Below are 23296 nucleotides of genomic sequence, written 5' to 3'. Positions count from 1 at the left end.
AATTCGTCGTCATTTCCAGTTGCTGGCTGCTAGCGATCGGCTTGTCGATAGAAGTGCGTCGTGAACTCGCGCAAACTGCTCTTCGGTGTGTGTTGCAAAAGTCGAAAAACAGTGAATATTAAAGATACAAAGCTTGTAAAGAGTCATCATCCATTTCGCCTAGCAGGTGATAGCAAAAAAACGTGGTTCAGTGAAAGGTCGAGCCAAGTTGATTTCACATTTCGCGTAGAGAAGTGCAGAGAAAAAGAAACCTATCAGCTCAAAATGTCTTTCGCACTGTTGCGAAGCCACAGCCGACCAGCGCTGGCTGTGATCGAGCGGCAAGTACGGGCCCTTTCTTCCACACTGGCAATTACCGATTTTTCGGCCGGAGCAGTGAAGGTAAGCATCTTTTGCTTTTGTTTAAATACTCACACCAACGACGCAAAAAAAACAACTCTTTTAAGAAACTGTGTTAAAGAAGAACTGCATCAGACGAGCCCTCCCGTGAAGAAATCGTTTTATTCCAAGAAAATCTTATGCATACAGTTTACACAACTCAAAATTAAAGCATGTATGATAATTGTAACCCAATTTTCTCAACGAAAAGAAAAACATTTATGGGAAATTGTTCCACAACAAAGCAAAATCTCCAAAACACACACACACAAAACACCATCTACACGCGCGTGCGCATTGAGAACTTCTTCAGCTCAACATGGCTCTTCGACACACTGGTTGCAACGCACCATTGCACCGTTGCTAGCGCCGGAACACCACCAGGGACAAATATTTAGAAAACAAAAAAACAACCGACACCACCCGAAAACACTGGAAGCGCCAATCACTCTTTTTTATGCTTGCTTATGCTTGCTCTGTTATGTCACGCACCGCATTTCGGAGTCCGGTAGATGCATGTACGTTATGTCGCACCGCTAACAAGCACTTTATTTATGATAAACCCGGTCTCCCCAACACAAAAAAACCAGACGAACCCGAACGCTTTGCCCTTTCCCGCGTATGGCTCTCCTTTTCGTATTTCTCTTTCATTCGATATTATTCGGTAATAAGTAGAAAGCCCTTACGGATGGAATATCGCGTCACATGACGACGGGAAAGGGCCAAGGGTGTTCGTCGAAGGTGTTGTAGGTTTCCCTTTTAATCATGCATCGAAATCTTTGTCCATTCGCTGGTAGAGTGTGATAAGAAGCTGCTGCTGGTCAGCTTCTCTTATCCACAAGTCTCGCAATGCTCTAATTTTGAACCCTGTGGCCTAGTTATGCACCCAACAACACGTAGCCCAGCGCATGTTGACAGGCTGATAATGAGTTATTTGTATGGGCATTATGCTGCATGCAACCATGTGCTCGCTCACGTTGTCTCTCGTCTTGTTCAGCAAATGGCATTACGGCCACATTCACACCCATAGAACCAAAAGAGCATATCTTCAATTACCTGCGTGATTGTATGTTCCTGTCTGTTTTTGGCTAATGTACCTTTTTCCACATTAAACTTTCCAGACGGTCGAAGAAAAGAACTACCTGAAGCATTGCCAACCCGCCAAGTGCTTCATCTCGACATCGGTCCGCAAGTACTCGAAGAAAACGGCCGCCCCAGAACGTGCTTACAACAGCGATTCAGATTCGGACTCGGATGACGAGCGTGACAGTACTCCGCGGCAGCAGCGTCAGCGCAAGGAGCGTGTAAGTAATGTTTTGTGATCGTCGCGATCGTGATCGTGTTGTGTTGTGTGGCTGATCCTCAAGGTCTTGCTTATGGGAGCTAATCGCTTCGAGGGGTCGATCATAACAGCCACAAGACCGATTCCGAAATTCGAATGTACCTGATGAGGATCGCAGAAAGAACGCACACAACCGAAGAACGCAACCGTAACGGAGGCTGCCTAGCAAGGTCACCCTGTGAGACCCACAACAAATGCTTCGAAAAAAAAAAAGCAATGAAGCCCTATTACCTAATTCCGTTTTTGGCTGTCTGGTCGAACCGTACAAAGGGTGCTTGTTGGGTTTGGATGGTGACGTAGAGAACAGAATTTAAATTCAAGTGTGGCACCAAACTCTCTACCTCCAAGTTGAAATGGGTTGACGAGAAACGGGTTTAAAATATTATTAGTAACGATCGCCAACCCATCCTCCTCATTAGCTATTCTGCTGCAGAGACAACCGTCTTCCGGCGAGAGCGGGAGACAATGAATCGTCGTCGGGGAGTTAAATCTGTGGGAGGAAGAACTCGAATCACAGCCCGGTTTTGGTGCTGCTTATAAGACAATGATTGTCGGCAAACCTCTCAGCTGGTTTGCGTTTGCGGTTTATGCGTTATCAAGCTTAACTAGCAACGACTGTGGCCGTCTGCGTGTCATGCCACCAATACACATCCACAAACCGAAACAGCGGCAGATCGTTCTGCGGATAAAGCATGGCCGTTTTATAATCCACCACGAATAGAAGCATGTGTGTGGGATCGTTGAACTGGTTGTGTGGCTTTGTGTGTACAGATGTTGCAGAATGTGAAAACAAAAGTAACGATAGACGCGTGTAATGGCGGTCGTGGAGGGAAATGTCGTTTTTTGCCCTTTTTTTCACTCCCTACCCTCCTCTTTGCTAGCATCACTAATACACACGTTAAGACACACAGCACAACACGATCACTTGCAAAAAGGGATTACCGTCGATCGTTGACCGGCTAGCGAAAACCGGTGCATGCGACAAACACGTATTTGGACTGCTCCTAATTCTCTTCTATAGTAATTTAATTACTTTCGAATCCAAAAATCAGACAACAATGAATCGTTAGCTAATGATGACTTCCCGGTGGTACATTAAATTCGAATTACTAACCCTTTTGTATAATCGATTTCAAACAGGTCTTTCATTTACCGGGGAGGAGTATGGTATACTAACGTTACATTATACGTGATCTTTCTTTACACCTTATAAGTACCTTCGCATAACACGATCCTCGTTTGCTTTGCTTTCACAGGGCAATTCCGAGTTCTGGCGGCGCAAGATGCGCACCCTACACGGTGTGCTAGACGTCAACAAGGATGGAGTCATTTCGTACGATGATTTTATGCTGCTGACCGAGAAGTTTGCCTCGCTTGGCCATCTTGACGTGAAGGCGAAGAATGAATTCCGTGACATTATGCGAGTAAGTATCTCCTTGCCACCTTATGATCCGTGGATCCGTTTCTCCAACAATCCTTTATCGTTGTTCTACTTCTTCTTTGCAGACCACCTGGGAGCAACAGTGGGGAGAAATTACCCCCTACAATCTAGTCACCGTGGAGCAGTACTTGACCGAGATGCATCACGTGGTCAATGATAAGGATCTCAAGAAGAAGGTGCATCGCTTTTTGCCCTACCTGTACAAGGTAAGTTCATCCTGTAACCCGAATTGAAGCCTTGAAAAAGGATTTACTTTTACTGATTCGTTTTCTTTCGCTTCCTGTATTCCTCCCTAGGCCGTTGACAAGGATCGTTCGGGATCGATCTCGCTGAACGAATTCAAGCTGTTCTTCCGCTGTCTGGGGCTGACCGAGGAAAATGCGGCCGTTTCGTTTGCGGTGATCGACAAGAATGGCGACGGGCAGATTACGCTGGACGAATTTGTCAAGCTCGGCAAGGACTTTTTCGTAAGCGAGAAGGAGACGCACGTTTCGCGCATGTTCTGGGGACCGTTGGTTGATCACTAGAGCGGCGCATAATCGATCGATCATGCTGCGACACATGCATTGCGTAATCGAACTTATTTACTAATTAACCGTAGTTTTAGAATCGTAACAACTGTTTAGCATGTAAGCATATTGGTAGCTTTTAAGCTGAAGATTTGTTCTTTCCTCTACCTGTGCCCGAACGACTGATCTCGTTCGTGGCACAGCGTTTTCGTGTTCTTTTTGCTTCGTGATTCATAGCATTGAATCAATCAATCATTTCATTCACCAGTCTATCGGATCGAGAGAAAATGTTGTCGAACACTATTGAACGGAATGTAACCATCATTTGTGATAGAGCAATAAAGCGTATTTTGAATACAAAAAAGGCCATGCAGTACCGGAAGCACCCCCTTCCTTTCTGTCCCTCGAATGAAAGAATAAACGCTAGCGAATGCCTTACAAGTGTGTTGCATTCTCTTCGCTCAATATTTTGTGAGGTCTGTGACTGCAGCAATTCTGACTATTCTAAAGATTGCTTGCTTCCACACTCATTTTCCACATTGTTTAGGACTGAAGTATGTCCGTTCAATGCTCCTTTACTCCGTTTTAGGTTGGCCTCCTGTGCCATGAAAGAAACGTTCGTGTGTTGCGTTAGGTAGGCTTGAGATGTCCTAAGAAAATCCCATTGATTTATCCCTCAAGGCTGGATCTTTCTATAAGTAGCATTTTGGTTATATGAGTATTGGACATTTATAGGGCCCAAACATTGCGAACAAAAAACCTTCTTATGTATGTCTTTTATATTGAATAAATATAACAAATCAGTATATTCAGTAATTAAACAATATTTTAAAAAAATCGTTTTTAGTTTTATTTTCATCAATAAAGAAAGAAAGAAAATTTTCATTCCAATTTGCATTTCATTCGGCCGAAAAAAATGTTTACTCCCTTCGATGAGGAAAATATTCCAATTTTGTTTTTGTACCGCCGGAAAGCGCAGCAAATTTTGCACCGCAGTTTGATTTCAAGTAACAGGAGAACATACCAGTCCAAGAGGTAGCAATCGCCCCGAAAAACATCGAATTTTGGTCAGCATAAAATTATAGCAAAATATCTGTCAAGCGGATTGCATAGTTGCGTGCACAGAATGCCTAATTATAGCACATTTCCGCAATACGGATTGCATACTTTTCGGGGAAATTTTTCAATCTGTAACACGATACCAGTTGCCTCCTTGAATGGATGCTCTCCTGTTACTACCATTCGTTGCCGTGCAGACAAAACCGGCCATAAAACGGGGAAGGAATTTCGATGCAGCAAAAATTGATTTCGGTTAACAGGAAAGCATACCAAGCTACGAGGTAGAACATTTGTACAATAAAACAAAAACTAGAAGAGATAGTTAAATGTAATGTTCTAGTAAGCGGAAGATAATAAAACAAATATATATTTTGAACATTTTTTGGATAATTTTAATCCACACATTAACTTTTGTTTTGGGTTTATGCAAAATTGCTCCAAGCAACAAAGCTCGTACAAACGTTAGTGGAAACTATTTTTCTCGGCTAAAATAATGGTTTTAAAAACCGTCCAATAGCTCACGTAGCTTAAGTCGACTTTTGTTAAAGTAAATTTATTTTAGAATCATTTTATTTTAACCGAACTTAGACCGAACCAATTTCCACTCTGCTTAGGCAAACTCCGCCACTGCCTCAAGGTAAGCAATACCCATCTTCACACCAAAGCTATCTTGCACGTGCGCAACACATGTGTTTTGTCGCAAATGTTTGCATTATTAGAACAAGTGCGAAATACAGCAATTTTGCTAGTAATGCTGAGCGGGAAGTTGGTGATTTGTGTGTGTGTGTTTTTTTTTTAATTCTGTTTTGTTAATGAAATGACTAAACAAAAATGATGCAACGTGCTGCTTAAGAAAACAAATTTGCTTAAGAATTTGTGAGACATTTTGCCATCACCAACAATCCAAGACGATGATCGCGATCTTCCTCTATTTGACTTAACGATCTACTAGATCACAACGATCACATGATGGCTTAACAGACTTTTGCACTTCGGATGGGATAGAAAATTTCCACAAAGAACAGCAACTAGGTGGAAACGCCTATTTACGTCACGGAAATGTACAGATTCGAACTGTCCCGATGGTGTAGTGTGACCAGAATCTTCCACATTCTTCGCTTATACCACTTGTCTGTGCTTGCACATGTGTTCCATCCGGATATTTTATTTGCCAAATTGTCAAGGACAGTTCGAATGAAATCTGGTACGAACCGATGCGCGGCAGAATCGTATATAACGGCACCGAACGTAAGCCATCGTCAGTTCAGTCGGAAAGCTTCTAAACTAAACAATCAACATGAAACTGTCGTACTTCTTCTTCGTCTTCGTAGGAATTGTCCTCCTGCTGGTAAGTATTCCGAGCCAGTTTGCCATCCATGGATGTCTAACTAAAAGTGTTTTAATTTTCCATTCCATTTTCCAGAACGTCGTTGACGCGCAGCGTGACAACGATAACGGAAAAGGTAATCCCAGCCGCCCAGGTAGCCCCAGGCCACGTCCAACTCGTGTGTTCACGAAAAAGACACGCCGCCCGAGGAAAACCACCACCACTGCTGCCCCTACGCCTGCCAGCGGTTAAGTTCGACGGTTAAATGGCCATGGAATGCCACCGATTTCGGAAACTCCAAAAGAGCTTTACATAGAAATATCTAATAAAATAGCAAAAAATTAAGCCTACCTGTCTTCGTTACTTGTTCGTTATTACCATACCATTTATTCTTTTTGCTTAATTTGTTGTTTGTTTAGTTAGGAATTATGCAGGGACTCCAGTGGCGGATTTGGCCTTTCAGTGTGCAAATTGAGATGGCCCTTGCATCTGAGGCCATGAAATCGAATTGTTAGCAAACTTTCAATACACTTATTAGTTTATTGACCATTGATCATTGATCTAAATAAAACAAAAACTGTAGAGAAATGTGGCAGACGTATCGGTTTAAATTGTTCCACAAAAAGCTGCGCAACTCAAAGACGTCGCCAACGATATGCGAAACGCCTCAATCGGACCAAAAGTGAGCGATTTATCGCCGATCTTCCACTGGCTAATGTGGTCCCAAAAACTCCCGGAAAATCCTGCCACTCATGATATGTGTCATTGACAAATTGAACCGAGTTCCCTATAGATTTTCATAGGCAAGGTTCGAATTGCTCTGGCGAGGATGGAAGTTTGGTGGGATTCACCCATCTAAGACGAAAGGGGTTCTCTAGCCAGTGAGGGCCCCATGGACGGAGAAGCTCCTCTGGTGGCCCCGACTGAGGGAAACAGAAATGCGTAATTCAAACGGATAGGACAGGAGTTTGTAAGTATTCTTAAGAAAGGATCATCTCTAATTATTCTAATCATTCTCGATGAAAATGGCGATCTTTACAGAAGACTATCCAACGTCGAATATTTCTATTTTTGGGCAGTTCAGTTACAAGAGAGTCTGCTGCTTATCCGTCAATCGGTACTATATACAGGTGAATGCACTTTTGAGTTCTTCCAAGAACAAAACCGATAAAACACCTGTCATGACGCACTGATGAAACTGATACTACCACAACGGTGACCAAGCGGAAGAAGCTTGAAGCTGAAGAACACAAGCTGTTTGTATTAAGCGTATGACGATAATGACACGATAAGGTACGAACTACTCATTGGATTTCGATTTTTGACTGTCAATTGATTTATTCCGTGGTTCTCCGGTACTCTGCCTCAAGCAGATATACTTTTGATGGTCCTAAAGGGTTTATTGGAATAGCTGATGACCGTCGTTCTTAACCGCTGGCAGGCGTAGGGGCAGCAGTGGTCTTCGGGCGGCGGGTCTTTGGGAACAGACGAGTTGGACGTGGCCTGCCGTTACCTGGACGGCCAGGATTTCCCTTTCCGTTACCCTTACCATTTCCACGCTGTGCGTCAACGACGTTCTGGAAAATGGAATGGAAAATTAAAACGCTTTTAGTTAGACATCCATGGATGGCAAACTGGCTCGGAATACTTACCAGCAGGAGGACAATTCCTAGGAAGACGAAGAAGAAGTACGACAGTTTCATGTTGATTGTTTAGTTTAGAAGCTTTCCGACTGAACTGACGATGGCTTACGTTCGGTGCCGTTATATACGATTCTGACGATTCTGCAGTACAACGGTTCGCACCAGATTTCAATCAACTGTCCTTGACAGTCAGTCGGCAAATCGGCAAATAAGATATCCGGATAAACACAGATGCAAGTACAGACTTTCTAGAGACCCTTTCAAGAACGTTACATGGAGTAGACGACATCCAAAGCACCGAAACCCATTTGCTACTACGTAGTACTTGTGCAACATACAAAAGCAAACAAACAAAACCTTCATACAACCGTGTTCGTATAAACAAACCACAAAACGTATCAAAAACAAGTCAGCAAAAAACACAGTTTACAAATATTTTAACAACATTTTATTTCCTGATTACGGGTACGAATTTTGTTCGTTCGCCCTATTGTAGAAACTCCACATCATCCAGTGTTTTCCGACAGTCCGTGTAGTGTATGCAATCCCCGTTTTCATTGCGCACGTGGCCTCGAGTGCAAACACAACTGTTGAGCCGTACAAACGGGCATATTTGGCCATATGTGCCACAGGATTTGCCACAAGGTCTCCCAAACTGCACGTACGTTTCGTTGCTCGGGCAGCCCATACTTGGTGCAAATAATTCTTTCCCGATCATGTGAAACCACGGATACCAGCGTGCCAGCCTATGCCAACGGTCCTGCTGATTTTTCATCCACCTTGACGAGTAGTGTAGGTTGGTGTAGAGTAGTGACGATCCGGACAATTCAATCAGTAGTACAACAATGGCCACACTAACGACAATGTGTGCTCTGGTACGTTCCATCGCAAACTACTGAAGCGTTTGGTGCGCCGGTAAGGGTAAACCAATTTAATTGGTTTAACGATTCTCATTACAAGAGTTAATGTTCTTTTAACAGCCTAACAGGCTGTATAATAAAATCAATTTCAATCTAAGGTTTTCTTTTACATCACTCTCGTAGAAGTTAATGTTTCTCAAACCCCGGAGGCAAAAAGCTCGATAAATTTGTACAAACCCTGTCTGTCCGAACTGTAGTTATTAACTTTGAATCACGTAGAACTCCCTGTGTGGCTCTGGCTAATGTATCGCACGCATCAGAAAGCTCAAATCATCAGTCAGTGGACAGAGTAATGTCTCGAAGGTTTATGTAAGTATTGGAACTTTAAACGTCGTTTTAAAGGTTTAACTCTATAGTCCCGATTTCATCCTTTATAGGATAGGTGGTTTGATTATAGAAATCTCCTTCATCAATGTTCATCAACATAAATAGTTCAAAAACTCTCCAAAAAATGTGCCCAAAATCGGATGGAATGATCAAATAACGCAACGACACCGCATGGCACTGTTTGATTTCTAGTATAACAGTAGTACAAACTGAACATTTCGTTACTACAACTAGCGCCACCTATACGCGAGATTGCAATTCAATATCGATGCAGAATCTACAGTTAGCAGTGCTTTATCTTGAGAGCGTTTTAATCACGTTACGTTTACTTTCGTCCGGTACATAAGATTTTCATTACAAAATCCATAAGAATCCATGTCACTGAAATAATTATTCATCACGAAACACAAAATACGCTTTAAATGGTGCGCATTTTACTGACCATCAGCAGCGTGGACGTAAGCTTTTATTTAAAATCAATTTTAACAAGAAATTTAACAATGAACTGTGTAAACACTCTCCACCACCACATGGAGGGCGTTCACATTGATCATGTAACCTACCTGCCATACTCTTCCTTGCCATTATCATCAGTATTCATTGGGTTCTTTCGCCAGCAGAAGAAATCGTACGTTGCGCTGTCCCATGAAAATTTAATCCCCTGTCGTACACTCCAATTCTCAAACCAACGGAGTTTGAGAACTGGTTCCCAATGTTACCTGTTTCCAGCTCCACCAAACCTGGTAGAGAGTTTCAACGTAATCTTTTACATTTTGCATGTACAGAAAAATTGAATGAAATCGATTTACATACCGTTCGACGTGGTAAAGGATTTCGGGCGAAAACAGCCGCGTTTTCAATGCATCGAAATAAACAACGAAACATAGGAAGACAGCCCTGCTGTACCGATAAATAAAAATATTCTTTATTTCATCCTTTATCTCAACACCGGATGTGTTTCTTCAGGATGCATCCTCCAGCATCTTCTAATACTATATAGCTCTATGTGAGTGTGTTTATGGATGTGCTAGCTATGGCTTTAAATATAGTTTTAGTTCTCTAAACGTACTCAAACCCTCGATCGAGCACGAGCACTGAGATGAAACACTGCATTTGTACATCGACGTTATTATTCACCACTGAAACACCGAAATGTGACCCATCTACACCAGTTTCAGCTATACATCATGTGTGTTTAGCACAAAAATCCTATCACCACGAGGACACCTACCGCGACTTTATTAACCGTAAGGACGGGAAGACACAGAAAAGGAGTAGGATTCGCGGAGGAAAGCAGGCAGGAAAGCAGTCACCGTGTTCATCGTCAACAGACAACTACCCCTCACTTCAGACGGCACACTGTCCCACCTGGGGCACCGGGTCGCGCTGACTTACGCTCGTCGGTGTGGAGCGGCGAACGTTCAGTAGTCATACGACCACATCCCGGCTCTGCGTGGCCGGTTGCCCTCCATTGCTCTCGAGAAATGGATGTGTCACGAGGTCGGGGAAAAATCGGCTCAGGTAGCACTGTACCGCAAAGATTACGTCGTGGTTAGCGAAGCAGAACAAACACGAAACGCACAGACCCTGCAGGCTGATCAGCAGGGCGGCTCCGATCTGGTAGTACCGCTCCAGCGAGCATCCTTTCTCCGGACGCAACGGCAGCAGGATGTGCTGCAGCCCGAACAGGGGAATCTGTAATGGCACAAGCCCGACCGACGATAAGGAAATCGAAACTAATTGAACGACCGAACGGTAGAATACGCACGAGAATCAGTGTTGCACGTGTGGCTTTCCGCAGTCCGAGCGGTGCCGGATGGGGCGAGGTGGAGCTTAGCTTCGTCAGCAGCACTCGGACGACATTGATAAGAAAAACCAGTGAGGCGACCAGCGAAAAGCAAACCGGAACCGTCAGCAACCACATCGCATGGCTCTCGTTCATCCAGCAGCTGTAACGGTGGCAGTGGGAGAAAAAATACACACAGAGGAGACCGCATCAGTTAACGAAAGATAAGTGACAATGGACGAAAATGGCCCGGCCATGGCACAACAATTGCAATCCTGCCTGTTTGTATGCAATCCGATTAGAATAGTTTCCAATCGTGGGTGCAATTTATTATGCTACCGTTCCGAAACCATGAGATTATTAGATAGGATAAGAAACGATTGGCTTTATCGAGTACTCTCTCTCTCTCTCTCTCTCTCTCTCTTTCTCTCCTATCTAGAGTAGTGTTTGTGTATGTTCATCTCATGACCTGCACCTTCTCCTTCGTCTGTTTTATCGTTTTTATCTGGCTCATAAAACCACATTTACGTCATGAGGCTTGTGGACCATCAACACCCAATCAATTAGGATACTACTACTACTGCTCATAATCCATCATAGTCCCGAGCACCCGAAGTGGTTAGGGTTGCTCATAAAAGCTTTGAATTATTTACAACGGGGAGACACAAAAGTTCACAACAAGCTTCCATTCGGTGCCGACAACCTTCGGGACAACCTCTCAAACCCATTTTTTCCTTCCCACAGAGCCATCAATATATCCGGATCCAATTCCAAAGTATCACAAACAATCTCGTAAAAAAAGGGAACACTCGGCAAATGTATCAGTGCGTCGTAAAATACTTACTGCTCCGTATCGAGTGGCTGTGTGTTGCGGACGAGGGCGTAAAGGCTCACCAGCGCCACCGGCAATATCCAGCCGATCGTGACAAACCAACGCATTGCGACAATATCCTTGATGAAGACCTTTTTTCCACCGGGTTTCCGACGCATATGTGTGTGTGTGTGTGTTTAGGATGAGAAAGAAAAATACAAAAATCAGACGAAAGGAATTAAATCGAACTGTGCAAAAAAAAAAACCCGACCAATGTACGACAGATGGTGGCAGATAGGGGCATGAATCAATCTCAGGCAACCGAAACCACCAAAACCACCACCTCCAAGCTATGGTACGATATGTTGGCCCCGGCCTGACAAGTCAAGGCTTTCACAAGAATCCCGAACGGAAGACACTCAAACAAGGACGAACGAGACGTGCCCGAGAAGACGGTAACGCCCGGTGACACTAACGGAGCAACAGGCGGCAGATACTACTGGCCGCCAACGTTGTTCTAGCCTGCGTGTGTGTGTGTGTGTGTATGCTTGCTGGAGCGTGTGGTTTGGTGGTTTTCCAAAGTCCTCTGGGGGTGGGGAGACCTACTGCAGAACAGCCGGTGTTGTTCTGATTGGCCATCATCCGGCCAGTGCCGGTGACCGGTTTCAAACAAACAACTTCATCGTGCGACTTCCTAATCGAAGAGCAAAATGTGTACCAATGAGGAAATGACCTCATTCTTCGATCGATGTACACACAGCACCAGCCCTCCCACCACCCATCCCGCCTAGAGGTACCGGGTAGATAGTCCAACGTCATATGATACTGATAGTGCTGGCACCCGTTTGGTTGGAAGGAAGTTGAACTATAAGTTAGCACCAACGTTCGTTGTCACTAAGCACACAATATAACTCTAGCTCACAAAAGGACACCACGAGTCAATTGACGTGCATGGGTTAATCGCTGGCAAAAGTTACTCGCCGACAGGCCACAACCGCAAGAGGGGAAAGCGACAGCCAGCAAGCAAACAGGACACTTGTATGAGAGCAATATTAACTTTTCAACCCCGTTTTTGGAAAGCTCGTCGCTCCGGCTGACTTAGCAGCCATCCCGACGTAGTTCGAGACAGCTTGGTTACTAATGGCAAACGTTTCGGAGTCCTGTAAACGCATATACTTACTATAACGAGCACGAGATGCAGGTGTAGCCCTTCGCAAAACATCCAGAAATAATTAACCAGCATCAGGTAGTGCAGGAGAATGTGCAGCCCGACGCACCAGCTCTGAAAGGAGAAGAAGGCCAAGCCAATTCCAAGAACAGTAACACAGATTGAGGTTAATGGTTGAGGCGTATTAATATCATGAAATATGATAAATCCCACGTCCCCGAGATCCCGAGATCAATCGACCCGCAAGCCAAGGTAATGGACCACAACCAGGCTAATGCGTCCCCTGGATGGATAGTCCATCCCTGGTCGGCTAGTTCCAGGATTGGTGCAACTTTGGTTAGCAAACTTTAACAATTATCTTCACCCTACTACCCACACCAACCCGAGCCATCAGAAGCATGCTAGCAGGTTGTGGTTTTAATTCTAGCACAAACTATGCCCAAACTAATCCCTTCCCCCCCCCCCCCCTCCCCACACACACACACACACACATATATCAGTAAAGTAGTTCTTCCATCCAAGGACATACAAAAATAACACATAAAACATGCATTTCTCGTTTAGAAGCGAGCTTCTTCAGTCAGTATGCAAAATTCAACCATATGTTATTTTCTCTCCCAAAACTCCCCTACAAATCGTTACTTCCAAGTGAATTCTCCTGGACACTTGCTTCATTCTTGTGGCTTTCTTGGATTGGCTGGGAACGACATAAAGCTGCCCTTAGATAACAAAAAAAAAAGAAAATCCCAAATGGAGCTCGCACATAACGTGTCGGTGCACACACACACACACTCACACACACACGCATACACCATGTGCCGTATCACCGTGGGCACACGGCCACTTGAGCAAACACTGAAATGCGCATCCGTTGCACCGAAGGTGAGAAATATTGTCCTATCCTTTCTGTGCCTTCAAAGCGTGTTGGTTGGTGGTGTTTGGCGTGTTTTTTTTCCACAGCACGGAACTTCACCGAAAATTCTAAAACGTGCCAAACACGGCATCATTCCGGTTGGCCAACTCCGGGAGTAAATGTTTAATAAGTGAGGCATAAGCACACTCAAAGCAGAAAAACATCATGCCCACAAATAACTAATTTAAGTTTTTTAAGCAGCGTGTTTCCGGAATTGCTGGTAAAATGTCTGCCAGTGTGGTTGCGCTATCTGGTCGCTATGGTGGACGATCCTCATGACCTTGACAATGCATACTGAAGCGAGGATTTTTCATCGGAAGCGTGTAAAAACTATGCTTTCCCGCGATGTGTCATTTGCTGTGTGCCCAATCAACGCCACCAATAGCCGGTCCGGCACGTCTGCTCGTTAAATCGTTTGATCTTTGACCATTTACCGAACGATCCAAGCCGGAACGACGGAAAATAAACCTAATTACCCCACCGGTGGTTATAACAAATTGTACGCATTTCCAATCGAAACCGGGACCGAAGGCCCAATTCAAAAGCGTTGATTATCGTGTCACAGCAAACGGGTTGCCTTTCGGAGTGAATCGCATTGATTCGATCTACTATCACAGCTGGTTGCTGCCCATTTCGCAATATGGTCGTAACATGGTGCCCTCCTTTTACAAATAAACTAAAATTAAACTAAATTAATTTATGTCTTTTCACGTGACCCTGTGCGCTTCGTAGCATCACAAGAAGTTGCCACGCGATTTGCACACCTTAAGTTAACATTATTAAACCTTCTTCGCCCGAAGTACGTCTTCCGATAGGGCCACCCGGGACTAGCTCGAGCTGAACGTGTAGTAGAAGCAGCAACACGATACAACTTTAAAGTAAGTAAGCAACAGTGTGGGAAAGAACGTAGTATAGAAAATCTTGTTTCTTCAGATTCTGATTACTTCTACTGTTTCATCGAGATCTTTGATATTGTTTCTGTTCCTATTGCTTCCTCTTGTTCTCCCCCAGCCATTCGTGGAGCATATCCCTTTTCTATATCTTGTATTCAGTGCAAGTTTTGTCACCAAGCACGTTCCAAAAGCTGGAAAAGCGAGTCAAACGTTTTCTCACTGTTGCTCTTTTAGCTTACCGTAGCAATGCTTCTCATTTACCAAACCGGCACAACACCCTTTTTTATGGACCTTTACCAGGTATCGTTTTTGCCTGTTTGCAACATCCTCCGGGCGACAGGAATTTCCATCCCAGGAACTAAGCCTTTGCACACCTTTTGGTTGTAAGTTTTCACGCTCCTTACTCTCCATTGTTCAGCAAATAGCTTACAAATAGAAATCTAACGTAATGTACATGTACAACACAAGCACAAAAACGACCCAACCAAATAGCTCCCCATCAAGGGAGTATCCCACCGGAAGGAAAACTATTTTTTCCACTTCTTGATTCACCGCACCCCTCCCCGTTTTTACGTAGAAAAGTTCCAACAAATCACTAGAATTGAACGACCCTTTTCACTGCCCATTATTTGTTACGTTCACACCGATTCATTGCTTACCGTGTTTGCATTCAGAACATCCGGATCCTCGACGACAAACTTGTACCAGACGATCCAAAACAGACAGCTCAGTGCCAATGAGGTGAACAGATGGATGTGAATCCGTATGCGGGTGCATTTGAGCGTGCTACGAGCGCGGGGAAAGAGAAAGTGCATGGAAACTTCTATTAAGCTACAAGAATTGAAGACAAAATGTTCGATAAGTATTAGTAGAGCAACAAGGATTGACTCGTCTCTTGGCTGGTTTGCTATGGTTTCCTATCGCTTCTTTTTGTTTGGTAGAGTTTTTCAATTTACGTTTGTTTTTCCAACATCCGTCCAATTGCTTTCACGGCGACAGATGACTGTGCCACGTTACATCTTGCCGGCTGGCTGCATTGTCGACAATGGTCAACGCTGGTGACGATTTCTGTACGGTACTTAATTTCCTCAAGTGGCCATCATACAACCCCAACGACCAATTCAACACGCTTCACTTTATCCATGACATTGTCGCGTCGCGTTAACGAACCAGACGCATCACAGGGCCCACGGGATTTTAACTGGAACTGACCAGAACAACACTTCAAAAAACAAAGATTGATTAAGAGTCGGCAAGAATCTGACACCTTTTGCTCCTGTGAGAGTACTTAGCATAACCTTCAAAAATTCGAAACCATGAGTAGACACAACGACACAATGCTCATGTTTCCGTCTTTGGGACCTGGAGTGGTTTTTTGGAGCTTTTTTCGACACCAAATTCATTTATCTCGCAGGTTAAGTTGGTGTAATAAATAAGACATTTAACACACCGAGGGATTGAAGCTCTGCAAAGAAAGAAAATTTCCCATCCTTTCCACCGTGCTTACTGGGAAATCTCGGGAAAAAAAGGATGATGACGAACCGGAGATCCGCTTTACGGTAGTGCCTCACCGAATCCGTAAAAGGATTCGCTTTCGAATTTCTTTTTTTTTGCTGAGGATACGATTTCAACGGGGATCAATTATTCAACCAACGGCCAGCTGACTGACTGACTTCGACTGGCTTAGTGACTGGTAATGCCTTTTCCATCTTCCTCCGTATGTAGGTCGATAGGGGAAAGTTCCTCTGGCGCCACACAAAAATCCGGCTAAGAGGCTTTTGCTGGTGCGCACCAACTTCATTCGCTTCAAAAGTCAACTCAATTGAAAAACTAGTTATCATCAATCATCTTCAACCGACCACGAAACCATTTGGGCATGATTTTCGGTTCTTTCGCTGCCACATTCTTCCAGCAGCTAGGAATTGATGAAGACGAGGACGACGACGAATTACGTCGGACAAATGATGATCACATACTATTATTTCATCTCGGGAAACCATCCCAGGGATAAGATAGGATAGGATCCATCTGTAGGCATTAGAGACTGCTTCTGCCCATCTGTCCGTTTGCTTGTGGTTTTTCTGTGTGGCACGACACCCGATGCTTCCGTCAAATGACACTCACTTTACACACAACTATTCCTAAATACCTACCGAAAGCTGTGGAAGATACACAGCGATATTATTAACGTTAAGAAGGAAATCGTGTATCCACCGATGTAAATGTCGTTCACCAACCGACGAAGCTGGAAAGAAAATTGAATCCGACACATTAATTCGCAAAAGTTAAATGAGGACAAACATGTCAGACAAACACGCCGGATGATGCCGACTCCAGTGGACCGGGAGTCCAAAAACGGGAATGATAAGAGAGCGGAGAAAGGATTTCTCAAAATATGACAAAATTATACGCCTCTGTAGCACATGTTTTGCCCTGAAGACACATCGTTCCAAGGTTCAAACCGCAGAAAAGAAACGAAGCACATCAGCATCAAAATGTCGTCATAATCCAGCATGGATGTCGTTTTCTTTGCGTCATTTCAGAACTCGTAACAAGCGTCCAGCTCGAACACCCAGGAAATGTGGAATTTTTGGTCATGATGGTGAGACGTGTTGATTGCTTTTTGCGAGGCTTTCTGCTACCAACTAAAGTGATGATCGTGTACAAGACAACTAGAAGTAGTTCTAGCGTGTGGCGTCATCTTTCGTCCACGATAAGACCACTGTACACCCAGTCGACGGTGTTTTAGCAGACGGTGTTAACCATTTAACGGTGCAATACGTTCCAGAGCAAGTATTCGCGTGTCCATCAGTAGAACTAATCATTGACAGCTCCCTATCGCCGTGTCTAGATGTTAGGCGACCGTGGACCAACACCAACCTTACAATTGATTTATTGCGCGAACCAATCGCAAGGGAATGAGATAAAACTAACGGTGAACCACATAAACATTCCTCTGCCGCCGTCTTGTATCGCACCCAGACTATACATCATTACTCATGTTGTCAAGCTTATTTTATCAATATTGGGACTCTCATACAGGACCGGGCGATGGGGGATGACGATGTGGAGGCAACAAGAATGATTGTAATTTAATTATCATTTCATGTTCCGACACGTCGACGGCAAGAGGTGCAGAATTTGAACATAATACGCAAACTAATGAAGTAACAACGACTACATCAACAACACCCGGTACCTGCATATCTTCCGTATCGATACAGTTGGTGTAGTTGGACCATTCCCGGCCGGAGAGCGGGTGCACGAACCAGGACCCATTCTCATGACATCTGGCACAGAAGGAAGAGAAGAAGAAATGACACGTCTCCCAGTCAGTAGTGGTAGTAGTACACGTTAGTATGTTGTATGGGTAACAACCCGAGAACAGCATACCCCTTCCGGGGCTGAGGGAGGGGTGTGCGGGGGTAAATACATAAGCTAATTTCCCCGGAGCAATCCGCTCACGGGAATCCCTACAGTAGGCTGAAAGGAGCAAGGTTTAAAATAGTGTTACTTACGTACGATAGGCCATTCGACGTGGATCAAAGCCTAGCACAAACTTTGGACAAAAATTTTCCGCCACCGTACCCGCCACTGTCGGCTCCCAGCAGGACCACCCATCGAACCGGCGGGGGCAAAATGGCGCACTACCTGCGTAGTAGGAAATGGGAGGCAAAACAAATAAAAACACACACAAACGATGAGTACTGTTCCACCGAGGGCTATCCTGGTTGACGGTGATGATGACTGTTTGCACTTTAAGATGATGCTGCCATGCTTAATGGAACGCTGGTGACGCTAACCCATGAATGCCAACGGTCGGTTAATGCGTTAGACATGTCAGTTTTCTGTGTGCTGTGTGTCAACGGCGTCAAGGTGCAACGTACCAAAACTGGCATTGGCCATACTCCATTTATTTATTTGAATCGAAAATGGAAATTTCCCATCCCGAACGTTGCTCAGTGCTTAAAAGAAGACGTACGCATTGAGCTTTGCCAAGGTTTAACATTTTAGAAACAAAAGCTCTCCACTACCGATGGATTCACACAAAATAAAGACACATTTCATTTACTGCGTGTGAATATGCAACAGTACACATTCCGAGCACCAGCAGCGAGCCAGAGTAACGCATCCCTTTTCTGGATTTCTCCTGGCTCAGATTAATATTAATGGCACTCGTTACAGAAAGAGTATCTCGATACAACTACCATACGAAGCCACATTATCACGGACGCACACACACACATACACACACGAATTAAATGGTCCGTGTTAATGTTTGCCGCAGCTTATAAGCATCATCCCCCGCCAATAAAACCCATTTTACAGACTCCGAACCGAATCGGCTTTCATTGTAATGTATGTTGGCATGAATCCCGTCCGATTCGATTCGGACGCGATTCGCCTTGCCTTGATGTAGTGCTTTACAGCAGCCGGGCCGTTAAAAAGCCCTTCAAAAGTCGCAATGTCTGTCGATGGTAAACAGTACCAACTCTAATCGCGTTACAGACTCTAGTGTCCTATTCAACAGGTTAGACAGATGGATGGAGTGATGGCGCCCTTTCGGTGAGGGCTTCCCGTGATTGTACTTGTTCGGAGGATTGATTTCAAACAAAACATTAATCATTCAAAACTCACTTTAAACTTTGCACAGATCGTTGCTCTCGTTCGAGGAAATTACATTATCTTATACAGCTGTACGAAGCAACAAGGTCAGAAATGTTTTAAATTGTTCTTGGTTTCTCGCAGTAAGTGTGTCAAAACGCTTACTCCGGCAACTCGCCATTCAAGCAAAGCCCTGAACTTTCCGTCCAACTTTTTTAAACTGACAAGCACTCGTTCGGGATGGCTGCAATATCATCTTAAAACGAGAATCAATTTCGATCCTCTGGCAAAGGGGCGGTGTTTGCCAACCACCATAAACAAGAACTACCCGATCTTCGCCCTACTCTCAACCTGTGGCTGTGTCCTTATGCGATTCACGTTCCTGACTTTGACTTTTACGCTCGACTTTTCACCTCGACTTAACTTGAGCTGTAACTCAATTTCATGTGCACCTTCAGTGTTACCTACGCCCTTTTACGCCGCTCCCACCCCAACTCTTCCCCTGCAACCGGACTCGAGGCCATCGTTATCTGGCGATGGTACAATCTTCCGTTTAAAAACAAGCCACTGTCAAACCCGATTAGCTTCCAATGGGGCAGAGAAAAGCTTTCTCTTTTTCTCTTTAGTTAGCAGACTAGAGGTTAACTTTATCTCTTCCACCGGTCGCTGGGCTCAAAAGTTTCAAGTTCACACCGGAATTAGCTGCTATTTCTGTTCAAATCAATCCTTTGTCGCCATTCCACCGAGCGAGCATGGGTTGTACATTTACTAGACAAATGTTTAGTTAACAACATCTTACGTCGGTACAATACTTACCATCGGTGGTCCACGGTGGTTCGGTAGCGTTCGGCCGCATGCACGTGTAGTACAGATGGCGCATCAAATCCTCCGGACTCTCGAACTCGAGCCGATCGAACTGAATTTGCCCATCCTGTCCATCGCCAACTCTGCCTCCAGCATCGATCATTGACGCTTGACCGTAGTAGCTATCGTTCGCTGTAACGGTAAAGCATCGCAGAATGTCGGTTAGCACGTGCCACTTGGCGCGTAATGTGCGAAATTTGATCAATCTCTTTACTTAATTTGATATGCCATCCGGAACACCGACCGGGAACTGCTGAAGCAATGCCATTTTGTTGACCTTCGGCCCCGAGCTTTCAAGCTTAAAGTGACACAGTGCCTCGTTGAAATCAGATTAGGTGTATTGTTTTTGCTCTAAACAGCCCATTTCGGTTGGTTTAGCTAACCGCATAATAATTGCGTATTATCATAACTCAATCTTTCATTATTGTGAAGCATCCGCGTCACACCTTCTGGTAGCTTGGTTTCCATTCGCAAAAAGCAAATGACACACATAATTTAATAACGAACTGTTAAAACAAACTTCATGAAACCAATTTCGATCGGGCCAAACCGATAATCAACTGCAGCTGGGCAACTGGAAAATTTAAATACATTCTCAACCGAATGGGCGTAAAAATTGGAACTGGGACAGATAAAACTGTCCCTTACCAATTTGCTGCATGAGCTTAACAAACACACACACACACACGAGTTTAATTGGTTAATGATGTTTTTCGAATGCTGTGCTGATGGAATTTGATTGATGCTCTTGCTTCATTGGAGCATCCTATTTGGCGTGTTAAAGCTATATTTTGTATCAAAGTGAAACCCTGTCACTATTGCTGTTTCTTTTACGAAGCAGAGTCATCTGAACTAACACAAGGATATAACCGCGTTCCGAGAACTTCATCATAAACGAATTACTGCACCATTTGCTTAAAGCCAAGGACATCGATGAATAATCCTGATCAGTGCTCGTACGATTCCTAATGTACCCTTCTTCTAAGAGCTCCTTCCCAATACCGATCCTTCGAATGCCGTGAATCAAGCTCATGAAAACATCGCTAATTTCAAACGGAGACTGATCCCCTCTCAACTTCGCCACTTTCGCTATGGCGTTTGTAATGGCACAACACTCAGCTAATGGCTTACCCATTTCGTCATTCGGCAAAGCGTGGCGGCAATTCTTTCTACCAACTTCTTTAATCCACCAGGGAGCTGTTTTGCTAGAAATCGCATTCCGATCGTGGCTTTGTGCTACTCAGCTTTATTTCTATGCTTGCGTTACACCTTTTGCTGTTCTAGCTGCAGGCGACAACACAAATATACATTGTCGGGTGATATATTTCTTCTCCAACCGGAAAATACGTTTTCCCCGAAATGTTATGCTACCGTGGTGGGCCAGTGAACCATAAACATATCAACACGGAAAAAAGGCATTCTTTATCCCACGTCTCGGCAATGAAACATTGTTCCTGTTGCAACGATTACAACCGAACGTGAGTAACGACCACGGTAAGATCCTTTAAGAAGATTACCATATAACACAGCGGATCAGCGGAGGTGAAATTTCCTTCTCGTGCGGAGGGTTTAATTTTAATTTGTGATGGCGATTTTCAACATTACATAAAGATTTTATTTATTTATAATTCAAACATCATGACACGTTGATCCTTTGTAAGGGTAGTTTATCAATCAGAATCTTCCAGATCCAATTATTCGCGACTAAATAGTTTGCGCGCAAAAGAGCCTTGGATAATGGATATCAATAGCTCAACATTGCTGTGGCGCAGCGAGCAGCGTGTTTCCCCCTTCAAACGGTATATCCCTGTTTATTAATATAATCTTAATTAGCCCTTAGGATAATCCTTTTTCCATCCATCCTTACACTTTAGCCAACACGTACATTCAACCACTCTAGACTCTAGACAAAATGTTATCATCATTCACGGATCCATTAGTTATTTATTTCCCCTGTTCCAATATGCCGCGTTTCGACAGTGGAAGGAGCATTCCCATTATCTACAACAAATTCATTATCCATCCGCTAGTAATTGCCTTTAAGGCAGCGAATTTGATTTGCACCACACGCTCGTATCAAGCGAAAGCGACATTGATGAGCCGTCGTCAAAACACAGCACTGCCGACTACTCTCAATTGGACCTCCTGAATCCTGTAGCTCACCCGTCTTCCTGTGCGATTGTCACAGAGCACAAATACTATAGACATCCTTGTTACGGCATCCTCATCGGAAATTGCAATTCGATACCTTAGCTTCCGGGGCTGAAGCACTACCAAAACCAACCCTGCTCATCTCACGACAGTGTCCATTTTCCTTCACCTTTAACATTTATCACCTGCCACGAGGAGGTCTGTTGATCCGTTGTTTTGCAGCAGGAAGTCAGATGGAGTCAAACGATTTAATGCTCATTGTGCACGATTCATTGCGCCCATTATAATCAAGAGCGAGCGGCCACTGGAACCGCACACAATTAAAAAGGAAAACGAGGAGCAATTACCCCACCATATTTGAGGAAACAGGCTTACACTTTTAGAGGGAAATCATTATCGGCATTCTATGAAAACAATTCAATCAGAACCAACTATTTTGATGCTTGGCGTAGCGTTATCTTTTTCCAATGTTTTATAAACCCAAATTTTCTTTATTGGCTATCGTCGATAAAGGCCCACCACGTACACAATTACCAAAGGAGGGAAAATGGATCCTGGTTTCCATGTTTGTCGTTCCAGAAATTGATGGCCTTTCGGCTGTGTTTCGCTGTATTGTAAAGCTGAAAATTGCCATTAGAAATATGAACCCAACAAAGGGATGGACATGTACTTGTTTGTTCGCATGGCTCGCTTTTTGGCAACCAGGCATCATTCGCTCAGATTCGATACAAGCAATGGTGAAGTGTAAGAAGCTTTCAGCTCAAAAATAATGTTTACATGCTTGATTGTAAACGTTTCTCATTCCGCTCCAAGTGTACGACACGACGTCACCGGCAGCTATTTTAATGTTACAACAATAATTAACATAATGAATGTCACGCGAAAAGCTTCGTTGGCAGTCATTAAGCGGTGTTTGATCTTTAATAGCCCGGAAAAAGCCAAACAACAACATACTCTCTGCGAATGATACATATTTGATGCACATTACAACCGCCACTTGCTGCTGCAAATATAAATTCAACTATTTACCTTTTCCAAGATCAACGCGCCCCAACTCCATCGTGTCTTGGATCATCGTGTCCGTCTGCGACTTGGTCCTGGCGTGAGTGTAACAGGTCCCCGTTCTCCCTCGCTGCAATTACCCCGATGAGGTGGCGAT

General features: G+C 44.1%; 3 protein-coding genes across 4 annotated transcripts in view; 2 read left to right on the top strand and 1 right to left on the bottom strand.

The window, feature by feature from the left end:
• Positions 1-23296, top strand: part of LOC126558632 (14-3-3 protein epsilon) — a 321858-nt gene that overhangs the window by 219459 nt on the left and 79103 nt on the right. The window lies entirely within an intron of this gene.
• Positions 265-3688, top strand: LOC126558746 (sarcoplasmic calcium-binding protein). Its single transcript, XM_050214805.1, has 5 exons — positions 265-381; positions 1500-1682; positions 2977-3144; positions 3227-3367; positions 3458-3688. The coding sequence occupies exons 1-5, from the start codon at positions 265-267 to the stop codon at positions 3686-3688; spliced, it is 840 nt and encodes a 279-aa protein (XP_050070762.1).
• On the bottom strand, positions 10296-20147 carry LOC126558130 (calcitonin gene-related peptide type 1 receptor). The gene is made up of 9 exons (XM_050214085.1): positions 19939-20147; positions 18036-18168; positions 17717-17807; positions 16671-16762; positions 15177-15303; positions 12724-12825; positions 11577-11695; positions 10715-10895; positions 10296-10641 (listed from the first exon to the last, which is right to left on the bottom strand). The coding sequence occupies exons 1-9, from the start codon at positions 20087-20089 to the stop codon at positions 10375-10377; spliced, it is 1263 nt and encodes a 420-aa protein (XP_050070042.1). The 5' UTR covers positions 20090-20147; the 3' UTR covers positions 10296-10374.

This window comes from Anopheles maculipalpis, chromosome 2RL (genome assembly GCF_943734695.1).
Source record: "Anopheles maculipalpis chromosome 2RL, idAnoMacuDA_375_x, whole genome shotgun sequence".
Lineage (NCBI taxonomy): Eukaryota > Metazoa > Arthropoda > Insecta > Diptera > Culicidae > Anopheles > Anopheles maculipalpis.
The sequence above is the reverse complement of the archived record's forward strand: the minus strand, read 5'-3'. Positions and strand labels throughout refer to the sequence as shown.